This window comes from Nerophis ophidion, linkage group LG10 (genome assembly GCF_033978795.1).
Source record: "Nerophis ophidion isolate RoL-2023_Sa linkage group LG10, RoL_Noph_v1.0, whole genome shotgun sequence".
In the NCBI taxonomy this organism is placed as follows: Eukaryota; Metazoa; Chordata; class Actinopteri; order Syngnathiformes; family Syngnathidae; genus Nerophis; species Nerophis ophidion.
In genome coordinates, this window is record NC_084620.1 from 24,660,741 (window position 1) to 24,681,905 (window position 21,165).

Genomic DNA, 21,165 nt, shown 5'->3' on the forward strand with positions numbered 1-21,165 from the left:
TTGTGTGCTTGTACCATTGGAAGGACTAAGTGTTGGCTTTCAAACTGTTAATTTTATCATGTTAGTGTTTAGTCATCAAATATGCTGGTCTTGGAATGCTCGCCTCACACTTAGTCTTCTGTTAGTTGTTAGTTAATTGACATTCTTCTGGTTATACGAATGTATAGTATGGATTTATTGATAGAAGCATCACATAGCAGTTATCCTAACACAAATGCAACCAACCTTACCCCAGGACTGGGTTCTGTCCATTTTTAAGGTTAAGTAGGGAATTATTTTGATGAGTTGATGGTTAGATCGCTTGTGGGCGCCAGTTTGCTCTTCTTACCTCGAAAGGTGACACTGGCCACAGGATGCGAATGCCGTAGGTTGTTGGCTCTCTGAACAACGCAACGCAACATGATGGAAAAACCTCAAGCAAATCTTTGAGCAAATAAAGTCCAAGTTTAACAGAGATGACGTTGGTCACTTCACCAATCAAGATCTGGGTGCGACGACAACCAAAGATGGGCAAAAAATGGGCGTTTCGGCATCGGAGTGTAAAAGTGCGGAAAAGAGAGGTCTTGAACAGAGGAGATGTTTGCTCGCTGAGCTTTAGCAGCTTCTCTGCGGGACGAAATCTCACTCAGAGGAAGAACACCTCACATCCAGAGGAAATCCCAACATTTCCTGTTCCCTCTTCCTCACTCTTGCCCTGCTTGTTGCCACCATGTTTGCAGGTTTATTTGACACAGGCATGCAACCACGTTGTCTGTCTATCCTAACTATGATGGAAACTTGAAATAAACGTGGACATCATGAGGGGAGGAATGCAAACAGTGAATGGGCAGTGTGCCATGCACCCCTCCCTCAGGGAGACACTAAAGACAGCTTTCCAATAATAACCTCTCAGCTGTTTAGGGAGAGGGGGAGCACGGCGGGCGGCAGTGTTTTTAGCAATAATAATAATACATTTAATAAAAATATTCAGCACACATGCACTCCACGCCTTCATCCCATGGCTTCAGCCCCACCCTTACCTTCATGGGTGACCGTGCAGTAGGCGTCGCTGACATCATCATCTGGTGTTTGCAGGTGCTGTGCACACAGAATGAACACACGCAACATGACACACACACACACAGAGCTAGAGTTAAGTAAATATCCAAATAGTGTCCCTAAGCAGAGGAGAGCTCCATCACAGAAAGTGGACCAGGCATAGAATGGCGACAGAGAGAGAGAAACAGAGACTATTAAATTACCCCCTCCCCACCACCACCACCCTCAAAACCCATACCTCTCTTTAACTAACACATGCTTGCACACAAACACACACTCCTTAATAGAACCAACACTACTCAATTCAGCAAACAACTAAACAATCTTAATTAATATGAGGTCACAGGTCAACAATGCACCACAAAATAACTTTTATCATTCCGCACTTGACTAATATGTAGATTTTTGCACTATTTTAATTGTCCTAATAATAATGTGCATTAAAGGGCTATACTACCTCCAGTAGGCCGTTAAGTGACGTCAGCGGACATAACTGTTCTTTTCTTCTCTCCGCCGCATTCTAATAGTCGAAGAGTCTTCCATTTGTTCAGTTGTACGTGACACAAAATGTTGAAAAAGTACAATTGTTTGTATACTTCTTCACAATTGTGAATACTTAGGATTACTATGGCATTCTCGGGTCCTAAAAGCCAGCTGAATAGGTGGACATGAAAATCACCTAAAGCAGTTTTTTTTATTGATTGAGACTTTTATTAGTAGATTGCACAGTACCGTACATATTCCGTACAATAGACCACGAAATGGTAACACCCGAATAAGTTGTTCAACTTGTTTAAATCGGGGTCCACGTTTATCAATTCATGGTAAAAACACACAACACGTGTTGGGCTAAAATATTTCAATATGACACCATTTAGACCATTTCTAATATTTCAGATTTTAAAAAGACAATGTAAATTAAAAATATTTTAAGTCTGCCAACCTTAATGCGCAGACCTTCAAAGTGCACCAACAGCGACTCTATATGGAAAGGATGCGACACTGCAGGCTGCTGAGTCACGCTCCAGTATTTTCGTTCCTGAGGCGCCTTGTTTAAAAACAAAACAATTTACCGTAAAAATTATTGTGGTGACACAATTTTTTTATATTTCAAATTTTGAAAAGTCAATGTATATAAAAAAGTATTTAGGTCTGGCAGCGTTAATGCGCAGACCTTCAAAGTGCATCCTATATGGACGGAAGCGGTACTGCAGGTTGCTGAGTCACTCTCGGTATTTTCATTCCCGAGACGTCTTGTTAAGAACCAAAAGCAATTTACGGTAAAAATGATGGTTTAGTTTAGTCTTTATTTGAAGGGACAATGCAGAGAGAAATTAAAATCAAAGGCAGATATGTTCTGCACCAGATTATAGCTAATTTCCATCTGCACTCCCTGGCTACCTAAATTAACACTTGCCAACCCTCCCGAAAGACTCCCGAAATTCAGCGCCACTCCCGAAAACCTTTCGGGACAAATTTCTCTCCCGAAAATCTCCCGAAATTCAGGGCGCTGGAGACCACGCCCATTCTAGCTCCATGAGAACCTGACTCAATGTTGTGACCCTCTTAAACAGGACAATACTGCCATCTACCGTACATAGAATAGAATGTCTGTTCTGAAGCCCACAGTAAAGAGACGTAACTTCATCACGTCGCCTGGTTATTGACTCCAACCCAATATATTACACAGTCGACGAGCAAAATGAAGAAATACGCTTGAAAGTTCCAGAACGATTGGAAACAAGAATTTCAGTTTATCCAGGAAAGTTCGAAGGGGAAGGGGTGTGTTGCCTGTAAATATTGTAGAACAGACTTCTCAATTGAACAGTGAACGGATCCACTCAGCCATGAAAGGTCAGTCAGCAAAGCACAAAGCGTCCGCAGCGCAGCATCGTTCACAACCCAGTATTATGGCCCACCTCGCAAAATGGAGACCCGATGGTGTAACTTATGCTGAGACAAAGATGGCTATGCTGATAGCTGGAAGCATTTGTTTGTTCTCATTTGCGGATGTCTACAACAAAATCCGTAAAGGATGTTCCCGGATTCGGAGATCGCTCGCCAATACGCAAATGGCAAAACAAAGGTTAATCAAATAGTGAAAGGTAAGTGTTGTTTTTTTAGTAACCAGCAAGCACAGTACAGTTTGTAGAACAACTGTTTTTATTACTGTGTATTCGGTAGGTGCCGTCTGAAATTCAACTATTTATTTTATTTATATATATAATAAAATATATATAGCTAGAATTCACTTAAAGTCAAGTATTTCATACATATATATATATATATATATGTGGAAATACTCGAGTTGGTGAATTATACGCCACCCCTCTTAACCGGGCTCCCTGCCCCAACCAACCCCCTCCACCCCCGAAATCGGAGGTCTCAAGGTTGGAAAGTATGCCTAAAATAGAGATAGAAAAATCATGCAAAAAAATAACATTAAAATTATACTATAGCATGTAATCAAATTAAGAAAAGTCATAGAATGCTCTATCAATGACACAATTATTCAATTCAACCACACCTCACTTACATCATAACACAGACAATACAATATTTTGTTCACATCTGTCATTTGTAACAACAATCATGATTTTAACACACACACCTCCCCTTGGACTGGGACAAGTGGTAGGAAATGAATGGATGGGTGGATGGATGGGCCTCACCCTCCTGAAAACAGTTTGGACTTATTTTGCTCTTTTGCTATAAAGGTAATTAATCATTCTCCCTTGGGGCTCAACTTTGCGGAAGCTCGCTCTTGTGGCATCCACTTATGTTTACATATACAATCGATAATGCTCATGGGGGAGTGACACATTTATACCAGTGACCTGTTTTGATCGTTGAACGAAGGAACGTGGGTAAATGCATCTGTTAGTTATTTGAATGTAACAACACGTTCTTGCATCAAACACATTTACTTTCACATGAAGCAGAGAAGACATTCATTGAAAATCATAATTTCTAATAATGGAATTTGTCTTTGTAGCCTTTTTGCTATTTTGAGAAATAAGTCTCGCTAGCAAATTTTAGGCAAAAAGCCCTATTTTCAGATCGTTTTCTATGAATTAGAAACAAAGTTTAATTGTTCAGTTGGAAGTTAACACCCTACTAAAGCAATGGAATTGTTAAATGACTTTAAAATGAGCTTGAATACAATTTCAAAAAGCTTGTGAAAATGATCCGGTTCAGTGGTTCTCAACTTTTTTTCACCAAGTACCACCTCAGAAAACACTTCGCTCCCCAAGTACCAATAATAAAATACAGTAGCATAGTGGGTCTAAATTTCCATTAAAAACAAGGCAGAGGTTTTATTTAACAAGTGTATTTACATTTATACCACTGTACCTTCCACACAGTTTGAACAGTAACAATGTGTTTGAATATTTCATTATTTGGCATAGCACTACATGGAGCCTGTGTACCATACCACAGTTTGAAACGCACTGATCTTGTTCCTTCACATGTGTTTAACTGATATGCTGCCATTAAAGGGGAGTCACATCGAGTATGCAACATCTGTTAAAATGTGTCTCGTCTTAGGGACTTCATAAGTTCAAGTCAAGCACAAAGCTGTAGAGGACCAACTTTGCCACAAAAAATAACACTTTCATAGTGAGAAAAAATAGAAATGAAGGAATGGCATTTGTTTTTCTAAGGGAGCTTATTCTTAGTAGATGTAAATGTAAAAATAAATCAGGTGAAACCGTCTATCATCTAGAAAGCATGACCACATATTCAGAGTAAATTTTTAATGATTTCACAAATCTCTGGCTAAAGTAAATGTAAAGTGATACTGTACTATGCAAATTAGGTAAGACAAACAAGTTTTCAATCACAGTAAACCACAGTGCCGCTAAAATTGCGGCCTTTTTTGAAACTCAGTCAGAGATGGAGCCTTGGGTTGATGCGCTCGATTTCTGCTCACGCTGATAATATTTCTGTGGAAAGACAGCATACACGCTCATTAGGAGCAGATGAATACATGATGATGAATCATTAAATGTACCTTCAGGTTGTTGTAGTGTCTCTTACTGCTGCAGTGCTTTTCTTTGGCTGTGCCCTCTTTTAGGTAGAAAATGGAGCAAAGTTCACAGAAATAACCATGTTTGGGCACCACAAACTCTGTACCTGCACATAAGAAAAGGAAATGAAGAGTTGATCAATTGTACTAAAGTGAAATTTGGAACTATAAGAGTGTGTCATACCGAGAGGGTTGTTGGGTTTGAACGCTGGCAGTTTAAAGTTTGTTGAAACATATGGAGACAGAGAACGTGCTCGCTTTGTTTCTGTAGCAATAATGTCCGCCTCCCCTTTGCTCCCAATTGTAGTCTGTCTAAAAGATAAAGCTAAGTCCTCCTCCCTCTCTTTGTCCTGGTGGACGCTTGGCGAGGAGGTAGGTGGATGGTCTTTTAAGACCACTTCTATCCCTCTGTTGGTGCTCCCCTCTGCGAAAGAACAACATAAGGAAGCGGAAGGGGCAAACGGTGCTACTTTGTGACACTGTGATGCTAACCAGGACTTTGTTTGCGTCTCTTCCAGCTCGGCGGGGTCATTTCTTCCGACTGTGCCTCTTCAACCTGTCCCACCTGATCCAGGGTCACAAAATCCGTGTTGGCCTCTAATGCGGAAAAAAAAGTCACATTTCACATTAACATAAACAAACCAAAAAAGTGTGTGTAGATATATAGGAAAAAACACCTGTGTTTTTCTCGTCGTCCTCGTCGTCATAATCATCTTCGCCGCCTGCTCCGTCTAAAGTTAGCAAAGTCTATAAGAACCAACAAATGACCTTTAGTAATGTCACTCATGAAAGCTAAGTATCTCCACAACAGGATGAAAAATATCACCTGATCGTTCAGACAGTCCTCTGATTGATCTTCCTCGCTATGTTGGCGGGGAGAGTGTGTCTTCTGTTGAACCTTTTTTTCTTCCTCCATTACAATTTCATCCAGAGTGACCAGAGTTTGTAGCTCCCCGTCAGAAATGTCATCCAGAGTGAGCAGCTCTTCTTTATCCTTACTTCCTTCACTTGGCTTCCTTTCCTTTGTTCCCAGGGTCATCTCCTCTACTACATCTGGGCTCAGCTTACGCTCCCTTGCTCGCCTCTTCAGCTCCTCCTCCTCGGCCATGTCGTCAGAAAAATTATCCTCTTCCTCGCTCACTTGGTCGAGCTTCCAAACGCTGCTGTCTTTGTTAGGGTGCATTAGTTTGGGCTTGTCTTTCGCTTTCACGTCAGTTTCCAGTTTGACTTTTTCACATGTGCTGACAGAGATGATGTCCTCACTAGGTTCTTCCTTAATGCTACTACACACGTTTTCATTAAAACAATCTACAACTTGATATGTGCCTTTCTCCTCATGTCGGCTGTCATTTATGTCCTCCTCCTTTGGACTATTGTGATCATGGACCGTCTCTTCCTCTACAGAATCAAAGACCTGGAATGTGGCCTCTTCTTCATTACCAGCATCTTGTTCCTGCTTTTCTAAAGAGACATCATGATAATGCTCACAAGAAGTCTGTCTGTTTTTTTTGGCTCTACCTTTCCAGTTATGCGGGGGAACTTCTTCAGGCTCTGCCTGTTCAACCTCTCTTACCTTGTCCTTTGTCACTAAGCTTGTGTGTCTTTTCTGGCGTCCTTGTCGAATGTGCTTAGTAGATTGTGAGGTTTCCAAATCATCTTGAATCTCCTTCTCATTACCATCTAAAGGCTCTACTTCAGCTGGACCTTCATTCAAAGAATCCATATTACTTGTCTCTAACTCCTCAAGTTGGTTGTCAGTCATAACCTCCTTTGAACTATTGAGATCATGAAGCGTCTCATCCTCTACAGAATCAAGGACCTGGAATGTGGCCTCTTCTTCAATGACGGCATTTTGTTTTTTCTTTTCTAAGGAGGCATCATGATGATGCTCACCAGAGGTCGGTCTACTTCTTTTTTTGGCTCTGCCTTTCCATTTGGGCACTTCTTCAGCCTCTGCCTGTTCAATCTCTCCCACCTTGTCCTGAGTCACTAAGGTTGGGTTTTTTTTCTGGCGTCCTAGACGAGTGCGCTTAGTACATTGTGATGTTTCCACATCTTCATCTTTAATCTCCTTCTCACTACCATCTAAAGGCTCTACTTCAGCTGGACCGTCATTCAAAGAATCCATATTATTTGTTGTTTCCTTCTTAAGTTGGTTGTCAGTCATATCCTTCTCTGGACTTTTGTGATCATGAAGCGTCTCGTCCTCCACAGAATCAAGGACCTGGAATGTGGCCTCTTCTTCATTGCAAGTATTTTGTTCTTTTTCTAAGGAAGCATCATGATGATGCTCACCAGAGGTCAGTCTGCTCCTTTTCTTGGCTCTGTCTCTCCAGTTGGAAACTTCATCAGGCTCTACCCGTTCATCCTCTCCCACATTGTCCTGAGTCACTAAGTTTTTTTTCTTTTTCTGGCGTCCCTGTCGAGTGCGCTTAGTACATTGTGATGTTTCCACACCTTCATATTGACTCTCCTTTTCATCACCATCTAAAGGCTCTACTTCAGCAGGACATTTATTCAAACAATCCATAGCATTGGACTCTTCCTCAGGTGGGTTGTCAGTGGACTTTGGGCTATTGTGATCATGGAGCGTCTCTTCCTCCACAGAATCCAGGACCTGGAATGTGGCCTCTTCTTCATCACCAGCAATTGTTTTTTTCTTTTCTAAGGACATTTCACGATGATGCTCACCAGAAATCATTCTGCTTCTCGTTTTGGCTCTGCCTCTCCTGTTGGTCAGGGATACTTCTTCATCAACCTCTCCCACCTTATCCAATTTTACCAAGCTTGTATCTTCAGAAGAGGAAGAAAAAGGGGGTCTTGTCTGGCGTTTTTGTCGAGTGCGTTTAGCATGTTGTGATGTTTCCCCAGCTTTATCTTTGGCCTTTTTCTCATCATCATCATCATCACCATTTAAAGGCTGTTTCTTGGATGGATTTTCATTCATACAATCTACAACTCGACACGCACCTTCCTTCTCATGTCGATTGTCAAGAGTGTCCTCCTTTGAACTTTTGTGATCATGGAGCGGTTCTTCTTCTAAAGAATCCAGGACCTGGAATGTGGCTTCTTCTTCATCACCAGTACATTCTTCCTTCTGTTTTAAGGAAGCATAATGATGATGCTCACCAGAAGTCAGTCTACTTTTTTTGGCTCTGCCTCTCAATTTGGGCGAAGACGCTTCTTTGTCATCAACCTCTCTCAACTTATCTGTCACCAAGTTTGTGTTGTCTTTCGAAGAGGAAGAAAGAAGTTGTCTTGTCTGGTGGTGTTGTCGAGTGCGTTTTGCATGGCAGGATATTTCTTCAGCTTCTTCTTTGTCCTCCTTATCATCAGAGTCTGAAGGTTTTTTTCCAGCTATATCCATGATCTTATTTGACTGTTCCTCATGTTGGTGGTCAGTCACATCCTTCTTAGGACTATTGTGATCACGTTGGGGCTCTTCCTCCACTGAATCCCGGACATGGAACGTGGCTGCTTCCTCTTCATCACAAGCATCTTGTTCCTCCTTTTCTAAGGAGACATCCTGATGATGCTCACCAGAGATCAATGTGCTTCTCCAGTTGGGTAGGAATGCTTTGTCATCAACTTCTCCCACCTTATCCACTGTCAACAAGGTTGTGTTTTCTTCTGAAGAGGAAAGAAACAAATGTATTGGCTGGTGGTGTGGTTGAGTGCACTTAGTATGTTGTGATGTTCCCACAGCCTTATCTTTACCCTCTTTCTCATCATCATCACCACCATCTTTTTTGGCTGGACCTTCATCATGGAGCATCTCATCTTCCAAACAGTCCAGGACCGTGAATGTGGCTTCTTCTTCATCACCAGCGTCTAAGCGGTCATCTTCACTTTTAGTGGTTTCGACTGATTTCTTAGGTCTTCCCCTTCCTCTCGTAGCTGGGGGACTCTTCTGTTTGTCTTTGTGGACAGGCTCAATTTTCTTGGTTGGAGTTTCTTTTCTGGTGGTTTCCTGTGAAGTTCTTGTCCTTTTCCTCGTTGGTGTCATTTCTTCATGACCTCTTTTCCCACTAGGGGAATCTTTTGTTGGTGGTCTTCCTCTTTTTCCTCTGCTGGATCTGGTTGTGATGCTGGTTTCTTCCTGTACTGTCTCAGTGTCAACACAGTCTAAGATGTGGAAAGTGGTCTCCTCATCCTTTATGGTTGGAACCTTGGTCTTCCCTCGGGTGCTCCTCCTCCTCCTATCGGGTGTCAATCTGCTGCTACACTGTTGAACTTGGATATAATCAACAACCTGATACTTCTGCTCAGCTTTAGGAGGTTCGGAGGTGGTGGGGTCCTTTACCTCAGCCTGATGCGTTTTTGAAGACTCATGTTCTCTCTTGGATGCTCTGCTTGAAGAAGTCACCCCACGCTCACTGTCTGCCTTATTCTTGGTGGAACTTGGCTGCTCTTCCACAGAATCAATCACCTGGTATAATGCTTCTTCTTCTTCTAGTGAAGTCATAGGGTCTTCTTTACAGAGCAGGCTACCTGAGGTATCTCGAGGGTGTTTGTCATTGTTGTTTTTGTTTGTTTGACAGGATTCTGCTATCACCTCTTTATCATCTTTCCTGTTTGTCTTCTGCACGTCTCCTTTGTCTTTTAGAGGAGATATGAAAATATATTTGTTCGCTTCATCTATATTTATGGGTGTGTCAACTTGTGGAGAAGTGTCCTTGCAAATTTGTTTTGTGTCATTTTCAAATTGGCTGATGAGATGCTGCTCTGGAGTTACTTGGACCTCAGTAGCGCCATCTCCAGAGATATTAAGCTCCTTGAGGCTGCAGTCTTCTGAGGAAGGTTTCTCTTCATCACTCACGCTGTCCAACACTTGAAAGTTTTCCTTGGTTGCGACAGTTATCATTCTATCTTTTTGAGATTCAGCCTTTAACTCTTCAGCTTTGAAGGAGCTATTTGACTTTTGAGACATTGAATGAGAAGATGGATTGCATTTGGATGAGGTTCTTGTGGAGGATAAGGGGCATTCAGAACTCCTTGACTCTTTTGAGGTTCTGGTGTTGGTTTGTTTGGAAATCAGATTGGAGGAGACCTCAGTAGAACTTGTTTTGGCTTTTTCCTCCGCAACTTCATCCACAGTAACAAATTCATCCATTTTAAAAGGTTCACAAAACATTGCCCAAGGAGGAATGCGGTCTTCAGTATAGTCCACCTGAGATTGGATGGAAAAGACAGAAATAATGAAAATTAACAGTTTACTTGAATAATATCTTGTTTATTTTATTTTCTCAGGTTTGCAGTGTTTTCACTGGCTTCCAATAAAAAAGACAAGAGACAACAATAAACGAGGAACTTGAGCTACCACAACTTACCCATATATTGACACTTTTTCGACGGGAGGGAGAAGCATAACGACCCACCGAGGCTCCCGGTGCTCTATCTTCCAGTTTTGCAGTAATTTTCTTTTTCTTCTGGGCCACTGTTTTCCCAACGTCATCTTTAGCCTTAGTTTGTTGTTGTGCCACCTTTGTTGTTCTTTTAGGGACAGCGATTGGAGCAGCAGTAACCGTGGAGCACACAGCAGCCTGGAAGCTGACTTTCTTCCTGTCCGTCTCAGGGCACAATGTAATCACACTGTGATCCATCAGACGCCTTTTCAAGGTATTTACACTGAAATCAAATCCAAACAAAGAGCTAGCACCGAGTTTTACGTTTTCTATTACCATGACAAACACATTAAGATCCATACCTCTCAAAGCTTTTAACTTCACACCTGAAAACCAGAGCAAGGAGAAATATTGCTATCAAAATGCTGTGTCACAAGGCTGCCAACACACATGCATGGGCACACACACAATGAGATATGACACCTACCGCAATTTTGTTGACAAATCATTGGATTTCTCCTCCACACACTTAACGCCTGTAGTGTCGGCCATTTCGATGCATATCTGTGGTGTAGATAGCAAGAGACAGAGAGAAATATATATAGAGATGGATCGACAAAGAAAAGGTAGAGACCGATTGATATTTTTTTTTAAGAAAGAGAAAGAGATTTATAAAGAGAAAGCAAATCATTTTTCTGATAGACACATGACACCTGGAGTAATTGGATTGACAGTATTTGTCATGTACCCGATTATCCAGAGGCAGGAAGTTGACAACTTCTGCATGAGATGTGACAACATCTAATACTTGTTTAACAATGTACTCGTTGAGCCAGGAGACATTCACACAAAGCAGGCGCTCGGCCAACGTCTCCACTTGTCCAATGCGCTGAAAGGCAAAAAGCAAAGCATTCTTGAGGATCGGCTTCCACTTCCTTTGTCACTAGCTCCTGGTTGACTCACAGCATTGCTCAGCTGCATCAGACTTTTGTACAAGTTCTCCTGTCAAGAGAGTACAAGTAAAATGATGAGTAATGTCATCGAAACACCTTGACTGGTGTTTCCCCAGAGTCCATACCTCGCTGCTTTCTGGACACATGGGTGACAGGACAAAGTGCACAGAGAGTTTTTCGGTTTGGTCCAACACTTTCGTTTGTAAGTGACTGTTGAGAAATCGGCAGCAGGCGCTCCATTCACTGAAATGTACAAAGCTCTGAAACCAAAATAGTCGGGATGAGCACATGTCCAAAAAGTGTGTATGTCAGGAGATGGTTGGAGTGTGCTTACCCTCCTCTGGGTTGGCAGCACGATCACGTTGTAGTACAGAGACTGAAGGTCCTTCTGGGAAATATATGGCCACACCAGCTTGGCCACTTGCTCGTAACTATAGTCTGCATTAAAACCTGTCAACATGATCGTTGGGGCTGTCACACCTCGACGCTCGGCCTCATAAATGTCAGCTTCTTCTTTGATGGTCAGAAACTCTGCGAAGACCATAATATGTGAGCGACGGCAGCTTCATTACATGAGCCCATTGGTTACATCACTGTGGGCTCTTACCTGGGATACTAAACCAGCAAAACGTTGTTGGGAACAGGTAGGGTCTCTGTGGTATGGTCAGCAAGAATGGAGAGTAGCTTCCCTCCGGAACACTGAAGTCTAATGTAGGAAGCGTTGCCCTGGCAACCGCCAAACTGCTGTCTGGGATGGCTTTCTCAGGAAGCATTGGTACTGTGAAGAAAAGCAAGCTTGCTATCATTGCCTTTAAATTTCATATGATGTAGTCAGTCTCTCCCAGTGAGCTTACGTGGGGCAGAGCATTTTATTTCAGGACACCACAGCCTGTAGACTTCATAGGCAGGACACCGATTCAGCAAAGAGCACCACACTCCGAAGCGATCAGCATCACAATCAGACTCAAACTCAACAAATAGCTGCAACAAGCAGATTGAATATGACTAACCCATCCAGCACTGACATATCATGAAGACATCAACGCACCTTGTTAAGGAGAGGCAGAAAGTTTTTGACAAAGCCTATCTTCCTTAAATCTTCCCGGAGGCTAATAGTCTCACTTTGAGAGATGTTCTTGATGAAGATGGTTCTCGACGTAAAGTCACTCACAGGCTGGAGTTTCAAAGGTAAAACGATTAAAAGACAGACAAATAATCCTTACATTTACAATGTTTTTATTTACTTACATAATTCATTATAGCCATCAGCGATTGGTAAAAACCATCCTGGAACACAAAGTATTTGACTCAGTAACTAATGTTGGCCCCTTTACAGCCTCCCAAAGTGTTTACTGCGTACCGGCAACATGGAGACATATGTACCCAACACATGTAGTTGCAGTTTATTACTACAGCCTTCGAGTGCAAATGTTTTGTTCCTGCTGGCGACGTAAGCAGCCAGAACATCCTTTGCGTTCTCCATCTGAACAAACGCCTGAAGGTCACAAAGAGACATCCAATGAAGCCATTCATTAAGTGATTTTGTGTCCATTCACATCTGGTAAGTGCACTGTTGTATAATCTAAGGGTGTAACAGTACGTGTATTTGTATTGAACTGTTTCGGTACGGGGGGTTCGGTTCGGAACTGAGGTGGACCGAACGAGTTTCCACGCGGACATATTAAGTAGCGCACCGCACGGGCGGACATAAGTAGCATACCGCATGCTGTGTAAACAATGCACACCGAGGCACAACACACGGCATGCTAGCAACGACCGGGCTACAACAAAATGCAAAAGCCAGAGCTGGAAAACCCTCCTGCCTTGTTAAGATCTCCCGTTTGGGAACACTTTGGCCTAGCGGTGTGATACAACAATGGAGGACAAGAGGTGGACAAAGCGAAAGCGGTTTGCCGACATAGTTCGGCAGCAGTAGGGTATGCTTCTGGCAGCACGTCAAACATGCTAACCCATTTAAAGCGGCACCACCCCCAAGTGAAAATCACTTCAACAAAGAGAAAGACGAGCGTGGTGCAAACACAGCTCCCCACCGCATCAAGCAGCCTCATCTCGCTGAGTTAGACAGGGTTAGAGCAAAAACAAATGCAGTTGGTGATTTTATAGCAGCAGATTTAAGACCATATTGCATTAAAAACTAGATTTTGACTTACTTCTATGGTGGAAGAACAATGAGCCCATATATCCTCTTACTGTCAAGTTAGCCAGGCACTACTTCGCCATACCTGCTACCTCCGTGCCCAGAGAAAGGGTATTTTCCAAAGCTGGAGACATTAAAACTGCTAGCAGGTCTGCTCTTTCTGCAGACAACGTGGATAAACTGATTTTTATGGTAAAATAACATGAAGATTGAGTGAAGGTCACCAGGGTTAAAGGCTGGTGGGAAAAAAGAAAAGTTAATCTGAGGCGGAGTTAGGGCTGGGCGATGTATCGATATACGCGATGTATCGCGGGTATGTCTCTGTGCGATATAGAAAATGACTATATCGTAATATTCGATTATACGTTCTCACGCAGTTGTTTTTAGCTGCGGCAATTACACTAAAGGCTCTTCCCACTCCTTGTCTCTCCTTCTCACAGACAGCCACCGCAGAAACTTACATACGTCACATACTGTCACGTCATACATCACATACGTATATGCCCTCGCCCGGCAGAGAGGTAGCAGCGTAGCTAACATTAGCTGTGATGCTAGCGGAGTGTTCCGGTGGTATACGAGAGAAAAAAGGTGCAAACCTGGTCACAAATGAAGGAAGAATTTATTCCCAAGAAAAACAGCACAGGGTCCATCATCTGGCGGTGGTTCGGCTTCAAGAGGGAATATGTCGAATAGATAACTTTAATTTGTCAAGTGTGGGGCACACGCTTTGTTACCAGAAGTAGCATTACTGCTAATATGTAGCATCATTTGAAAAGTCACCTGCTAATAACTTTTTAATAAATACAGTTTTAATCAATTGACTTAGTTGTGATTTCCTTCTCTGCATGAAAGTAGCATATATTAATGCAGTATGAAGAAGAATGTTTTAATGTAGACACATAGAATCATCATACTGCTGTGATTAAATGTATCAAGTGTTAATTCAAGGCTAAGGCAAAATACCGAGATATGTATCGTATATCGCGATATGGCCTAAAAATACAGAGTTATTTAAAAAAGGCCATATCGCCCAGCCCTAGGCTGAGTTGACAGTTGAAACTGTTTAATGTTGCACTTTTTGCAAACCCCAATTCCATATGAGTTGGGAAATCGTGTTAGATGTAAATATAAACGGAATACAATGATTTGCAAATCATTTTCAAATCATTTTCAGTTGAATATGCTACAAAGACAACATATTTGATGTTCAAACTAATAAACTTTTTTTTTTTTTTTTTGCAAATAATCATTAACTTTAGATTTGATGCCAGCAAAACGTGACAAAGAAGTTGGGAAAGGTGGTAACAAATACTGATAAAGTTGGGGAATGCTCATCAAACACTTATTCGGAACATCCTACAGGTGTGCAGGCTAATTGGGAACAGGTGGGTGCCATGATTGGGTACAAAAACAGCTTCCCAAAAAATGCTTAGTCTTTCACAAGAAAGGATGGGGCGAGGTACACCCCTTTGTCCACAACTGCTTGAGCAAATACCGTAGTCAAACAGTTTAAGAACGTTTCTCAAAGTGCAATTGCAAGAAATTTTAGGGATTTCAATATATACAGTCCATAACATCATCAAAAGGTTCAGAGAATCTGGAGAAATCACTCCATGTAAGCGGCATGGCCGGAAACCAACATTGAATGACAGTGACCTTTGATCCCTTCAGATGGCACTGTATCAAAAACCGACTTCAATCTCTAAAGGATATCACCACATGGGATCAGGAACACTTCAGAAAACCACTGTCACTATACATTTTGTCGCTACATCTGTAAGTGCAAGTTAAAGATCTACTATGCAAAACGAAAGCCATTTATCAACAACATCCAAAAACGTCGCCGGCTTCTCTGGGCCCGAGATCATATAACATGGACTGATGCAAAGTGGAAAATTGTTTCGTGGTCTGACGAGTCCACATTTCAAATTGTTTTTTGAAATATTTGACATCGTGTCGTCCGGACCAAAGGGGGAAGCGGACCATCCAGACTGTTATCGACGCAAAGTTCAAAAGCCAGCATCTGTGATGGTATGGGGGTGCATTAGTGCCCAAGGCATGGGTAACTTACGCATCTGTGAAGGCACCATTAATGCTGAAAGGTACATATGGGTTTTGAAACAACATATGCTGCCATTTAAGCGCCGTCTTTTTTATGGACGCCACTGCTTATTTCGGCAAGACAATGCCAAGCCACATTCAGCGCTTGTTACAACAGCGTGGCTTCGTAAAAAAAGAGTGCGGGTACTTTCCTGTCCTGCCTGCAGTCCAGACCTGTCTCCCATCGAAAATGTGTGGCGCATTATGAAGTGTAAAATACGCCAGCTGAGGGCCCCGGACTGTTGAACGACTGAAGCTCTACATAAAACAAGAATGGGAAAGAATTTCACTTTCAAAGCTTCAACAATTAGTTTCCTCAGTTCCCAAACGTTTATTGAGTGTTGTTAAAAGAAAATGTAATGTAAGACAGTGGTGAACATGCCCTTTCCCAACTACGTTGGCACGTGTTGCAGCCATGAAATTCTAAGTTAATTATTATTTGCAAAAAAAACAAAGTTTATCAGTTTGAACATCAAATATGTTGTCTTTGTAGTGCATTCAATTGAATATGGATTGAAAAGGATTTGCGAATCAATGTATTCCATTTATATTTACATCCAACACAATTTCCCAACTCATATGGAAACGGGGTTTGTATATGTAGAAGAAAAGTTTCGTCATTTTATTGAATCTGAGCAACAACTTGAAGCAGTTTAATGTTGAACTCTATATGTAGAAATATATCACTTTATATGTAGAAAGATTTTCAGAATCAGAATCAGACATAAAATATTAATCCCCAAGGGGAAAGTTAAATTTTCAGCACAATCCCATTTAAGATCAGACAAACATTACAGGGAGACAGAACAGGATCGCTGACGGGTCTGCCAACTTCCGGCACCCCTTACAAAAAAGGTGAAATACAGGTAAACAAGTGGGGGGGAATGGGAGAAAAAAATAAAAGATAAAGATTAAAATAAAATAAAATAAAATAAAAAAATTCGGTCTAAGCCTGGGCCCCTTGAGAGTGGGTCCAGACTGAGGCCAAGGGGAAAAAACAACTCATAGCCATGGTACACATCCCTCTTACATGTGTGTAAGAGGGAAACATCAAACATCAAGTTAAGAAACCAATTCTGAGCCTTATCTTATTAAGTTCTTATTTTATATATGGTGACCACATTAACCCTGGCAATCGACCCTGTGTGTATATTTATGTTATTGTTATCCTTAGGATTCATGACTGCCTGCTGTTGCACTAATCAGCCTAGTTAGTGGTGGCTCACATCCATCACACACATGTATTGCTATTTTCGGGCAGAATTATTATAGTGTTCACAACGTTAAAAGGATAAAGCCATTGTTTACAAAATTGGAAAATAACCAGAATATATATATATTTTTTTCTTACTGTACCGAAAGTGAACCGAACTGTGACCTTTAAACCGAGGTACGTACCGAACCGAGATTTTTGTGTACCGTTAGTTACACCCTTAGTATAATCATTAGAGTAATTCAAAGTGCCTACTAAGGCTGCACAAAAACAAGATCATATTTCTAAAAAAGGATTAATTTCATTTTACTAACCAGGCAGCATCGCTACAAACGCTGCCACTTTACTTAAATAATCATGTTGCACTCTACTCCAGTCTCGCCAGCCAGGGCGAGTTGACTTTACTGCCCCGGGTTCTTACCTAATAACAGCCAACGCCACTGGTAATCAATTATCACTATCACATTACTTAAAGAACGTTTCTTCTATCACACTGTAGAGTGAGCCAGCATGCCATGTCTCATTGCCTTTTATTTTCCGCCTTCTTTAACCCTGTTAAGGAAGTCCCCGTCAATGGTCCGTCGGGGACCTTCCATTAAGAACGGTAGAAGACAATTTCATGTTTCTTCAAATCAGCACAAGATAATGAAAAGTCTAATAAAAATGCCAATCACTTAGTGAAGTGAAGTGAAGGGAATTATATTTATAAAGCGCTTTTCTCAAGTGACTCAAAGCGCTTTACATAGTGACACCCAATATCTAAGTTACATTTAAACCAGTGTGGGTGGCACTGGGAGCAGGTGGGTAAAGTGTCTTGCCCAAGGACACAACGGCAGTAACTAGGATGGCACAAGCGGGAATCGAACCTGCAACCCTCAAGTTGCTGACACGGCCACTCTACCAACCGAGCTATGCCTTTCTTGAGTTCTTTGGAATGTAAGCACATGGCCCTGAATATGCTGTGTGTGTGTGTGTGTGTGTGTGTGTGTGTGTGTGAAAATATCCCTCAGAAAAAGAATCTCAATCGTAAGCAAGAAAATTGGCATGTCCGGAATCATGCAATAGTCGCACTTACCATGCACGTTTCAGGAATAACGTAGATTTTCTTGTCCGAATACTTAAATCCAAACGGTTCCAACAACCGGGCGATGTCTTCCTCACTGTAGGAACCGTCATATATGGGCAGGTGCGTGATCAACAGCTGTGTCCTGTTGAGTGACCGAAACTGGACAAACAGAACATTGTGATTTGTCTTTTACTTCAAGATGCCAACAAGACTGTCATAAAGTGAAGTTCTTACCCTTGCTGACAAGCAGGTTTTCTTTTTGAGGCATACTGCAACAGACAATGTTACAAATAAATAACAGCTAGTAAATTGTTGATGTGTCAGACTCACTGATTCTTTTTTGAAGCAGATGTTGTTCCATCATCTCTCCAATGGTGAGTGTGGCTGCAGCCTCAGCGCTGTGTGATGACATCACATCCTGCACCACTGCTGCCTTAGGTGGAGTCTTGGATGTATTTGCTGTGGAAAAAAGACTTAATGAACAAGTCACTAGTTTGTCAACTTTTAGGTGGCAAACCAACCTTGTTGCTTCTGTTCTTGTTTTTTGTCTCGTGCTTGTGTTAGGTTTGCGTCTCCATCAGCTTCACCTTGCCGATTAATTAGTAAATCCCTTTTGGGGGCCGCCGGTGGAACTGCTGATTCCCCTCGGGGCTCGGTACTTTGCTGGTTTTTCACACTTTTGTCAGGTTGTGGCTCTGTCTTTGTGTAAGTGTCCACTACCATTGGTTCTGGAAACTCTGATTTTGGAGCCCCTGCTTGCTCTGGCGAACATGCAGAGTTTGCCGTTCCAAAATCACCTGCTTCTGGTGGACTGGGCTCGCCCTTGGCGGTGTGGTCTCTTGGAGGTTCTGTCATGCTTGCTCGTGCGACATTGGCCATTTCTGGTTGTGTAGTTGGCGCTTTTGGAGGTTCTTTCCCCCTTGTTGGTCGAACATCAGCTGCTTCTGGTGATGCGGTCTCGGCCTTGGTGGTATGGTCTTTTAGAAGTTTGGTCAAGCTTGCTAGTCCAACAGTGGCTGCTTCCGGTTGTGTGGTCTGATCTCTTGGAGGTTCTGTAACACTTGCTGGTCCAGCAATGGCTGCTTCCGGTTGTGTGGTCTGGTGTCTTTGAGATTCTGTCACGCTTGCTGGTCCCGCATCGACCACTTTTGGTTGTGTGTTTTGTTCTCTGATCGCAATCAGCTCAGATGAGTCCTTAAGAGTGAGTTGCTTTTCTGCAGTTCTACATTTCGATGGCTGCTCCTCTTTTTTTAAGGCAGTTCCTGATGCAACACTTTTTAGAGTTTCACATTTGGGTGCTTCTCTAATAACCTTTGACCCTTGAGCTGACTTAACAGTGAAGGTAGTTTTTAACTTTGTTTTTACTGGATCTTTCTTCTTAGGTCCTTTTACCGTCTTGGTGACCTGCTTGCATGAGACATTCTTTGCTTTGGAGACCAACCTTTTTGCAGAGAGTACAGCACGTTTTGTAGAGGGAGTGCTAGCGGATTTAGATGTCTGAGTGGTAGAGACACTGTTTGAGGCGTCAAGTTTTCTGGCAAAACAAAGAAAAGATTTATGCAGCCTTACTTTTTGTAATTTACGAGGCAGCTCCGATACAACCTTTTCCTGTCCGGTATCAATATTGCAACTTTGTATATCAGCAGAAACAGATACTCTCTCTCTTTATATATATATATTAGGGCTGGGCAACGATTAAAAATTTTAATCGAAGTTAATCGCACTATTTCTCCGATTAATCGCGATTAACTGCATTGTATACGCAAAGCCCAATAATTAATTCAAAAGTAGTGTGTAGTGCACCATTATTGGAATATTCTCCCACATGAACAAAAACGCCAAAACATTTGTTGTGCAAACACAATTTATATCAGTCTTTGTTAAACAGTTGTTAAATAGCATATTTCATGAAAATATTTCAAAAAATGTAAATACAAACATTTAAGCTTATTGGCACTGCCAGGGTATTTAAGTTATCCTGTTTGTTATGGAAAATAAATATAATCTACAAACAAATCTCTGAGCCACAATCATAACATCTGAACAGGCAATTTCTGAGGTAACAGCAGAAAAAAATTTTTTTATCAGGGATCTTATGTTTAAAAAACCTATATTATAGGTAGTGGGCTGTTTTAGGGAATTTTTGATCAAATTATCCGTAGTAGCAATATTAATAATGTTGTGTTTATTCTGCGTAGTGCACTTAAAATAATTATGACCATATCCAGGAATTGATATGATGGGAATTTTCCGATTGTTTGCTTGGTGCTTTGATAAACTGAACGCATATACATGGTACTATATTGTGATATGAGCCAGGGAAAAAAAGAACTACCCTACCCAGCATGCAACAGGAGTGACGAGCATGCGCGGTATCCCGGTATAGGTTGTGTCGCCATGACGGCATCTTGTATGTTGTGATATGCACGCTCTGAAAGTAAACATTAAGAACTCATCCAACACTCCTCATCTGCATTATTCATAAATAGACAGACAACACAAATACTCCGCTGCTTCACAGGCCGCTGGATGTAGCCGGCAAAGTATTCCCATGCTAGCTAGCTGGTCTAGCAAGCACGCCTCATTCAGTCCAAAACGGCCCGATCTATCCACATTCAGAATTGTCTGGCGTCGTAAGTGATCCCGGAGTGACCACGCTGTAAGCCAGCCATGAAATTTGCAGAATTGTCCGGTATTTTTGCCAAATGTTCCATCTTTACCAAGAGCCCCTCCACGCCGAAGTACATCCGGGAGATGCCATCTTGTTAAGAAAAGGCGTTAACAAAATAAAAGCATGTAAACAACATACGCAAATGTGCGATAAAATAATTGTCGGCGTTAATAGATTGATGAGTTAACGCGTAATTAACGCATTAATTTGCCCACCCCTAATATATATATATATATATATATATATATATATATATATATATATCAAAGAAAACTGTATTTCCTGCTTCCCTGAAGGAATAAATTAAAAGCCCACAACACAACTTAAAGGGAACTTTTAATGCAAAGCAAACTTTTCTTACTAATTGGTACCTTCTGTTTATTTGGGATCTGCATTATGTCACGAAAATTTGAAATCAAACCGTGGAGCCATTGAGATATTTATAAAACCGATTTGCCTTCCTTTATACTTTTGGGGAACTAGTTGTTTAGAATTTCCCCCTTTCAGAACACTTTTTTTCCAAGTGTAACATCAGTTAATTATGGTAGAAATTTACTAAAACTGCTTTGAGCGCTGCTGCCGTTGTAATGA

General features: G+C 41.7%; 2 protein-coding genes across 6 annotated transcripts in view; both read right to left on the reverse strand.

Moving 5' to 3' along the window:
- dysf (dysferlin, limb girdle muscular dystrophy 2B (autosomal recessive)) overlaps positions 1-1,219 on the reverse strand; it is a 37,144-nt gene extending 35,925 nt beyond the window's left edge. For both annotated transcript variants that reach the window (XM_061913086.1, XM_061913085.1), the window contains exon 1: positions 1,020-1,219. In XM_061913086.1, coding sequence (XP_061769070.1) covers positions 1,020-1,107 — 88 coding nt within the window. In that variant the 5' untranslated portion in view covers positions 1,108-1,219. The remainder of the gene's footprint in view (positions 1-1,019) is intronic.
- Positions 1,220-4,781: 3,562 nt separating this feature from the next.
- LOC133560502 (uncharacterized) overlaps positions 4,782-21,165 on the reverse strand; it is a 33,839-nt gene continuing 17,455 nt past the window's right edge. For all 4 annotated transcript variants that reach the window (XM_061913088.1, XM_061913089.1, XM_061913092.1 and 1 more), the window contains 22 exons: positions 18,425-19,437; positions 18,234-18,362; positions 18,138-18,172; positions 17,913-18,062; positions 12,727-12,861; positions 12,615-12,653; positions 12,415-12,540; positions 12,221-12,347; positions 11,974-12,144; positions 11,701-11,897; positions 11,492-11,626; positions 11,377-11,415; positions 11,162-11,302; positions 10,901-10,977; positions 10,776-10,799; positions 10,399-10,696; positions 5,895-10,238; positions 5,746-5,815; positions 5,561-5,665; positions 5,253-5,492; positions 5,054-5,175; positions 4,782-4,985 (listed from right to left, as the gene is read on the reverse strand). In XM_061913088.1, coding sequence (XP_061769072.1) covers positions 4,926-4,985; positions 5,054-5,175; positions 5,253-5,492; positions 5,561-5,665; positions 5,746-5,815; positions 5,895-10,238; positions 10,399-10,696; positions 10,776-10,799; positions 10,901-10,977; positions 11,162-11,302; positions 11,377-11,415; positions 11,492-11,626; positions 11,701-11,897; positions 11,974-12,144; positions 12,221-12,347; positions 12,415-12,540; positions 12,615-12,653; positions 12,727-12,861; positions 17,913-18,062; positions 18,138-18,172; positions 18,234-18,362; positions 18,425-19,437 — 7,777 coding nt within the window. In that variant the 3' untranslated portion in view covers positions 4,782-4,925. The remainder of the gene's footprint in view (positions 4,986-5,053; positions 5,176-5,252; positions 5,493-5,560; positions 5,666-5,745; positions 5,816-5,894; positions 10,239-10,398; positions 10,697-10,775; positions 10,800-10,900; positions 10,978-11,161; positions 11,303-11,376; positions 11,416-11,491; positions 11,627-11,700; positions 11,898-11,973; positions 12,145-12,220; positions 12,348-12,414; positions 12,541-12,614; positions 12,654-12,726; positions 12,862-17,912; positions 18,063-18,137; positions 18,173-18,233; positions 18,363-18,424; positions 19,438-21,165) is intronic.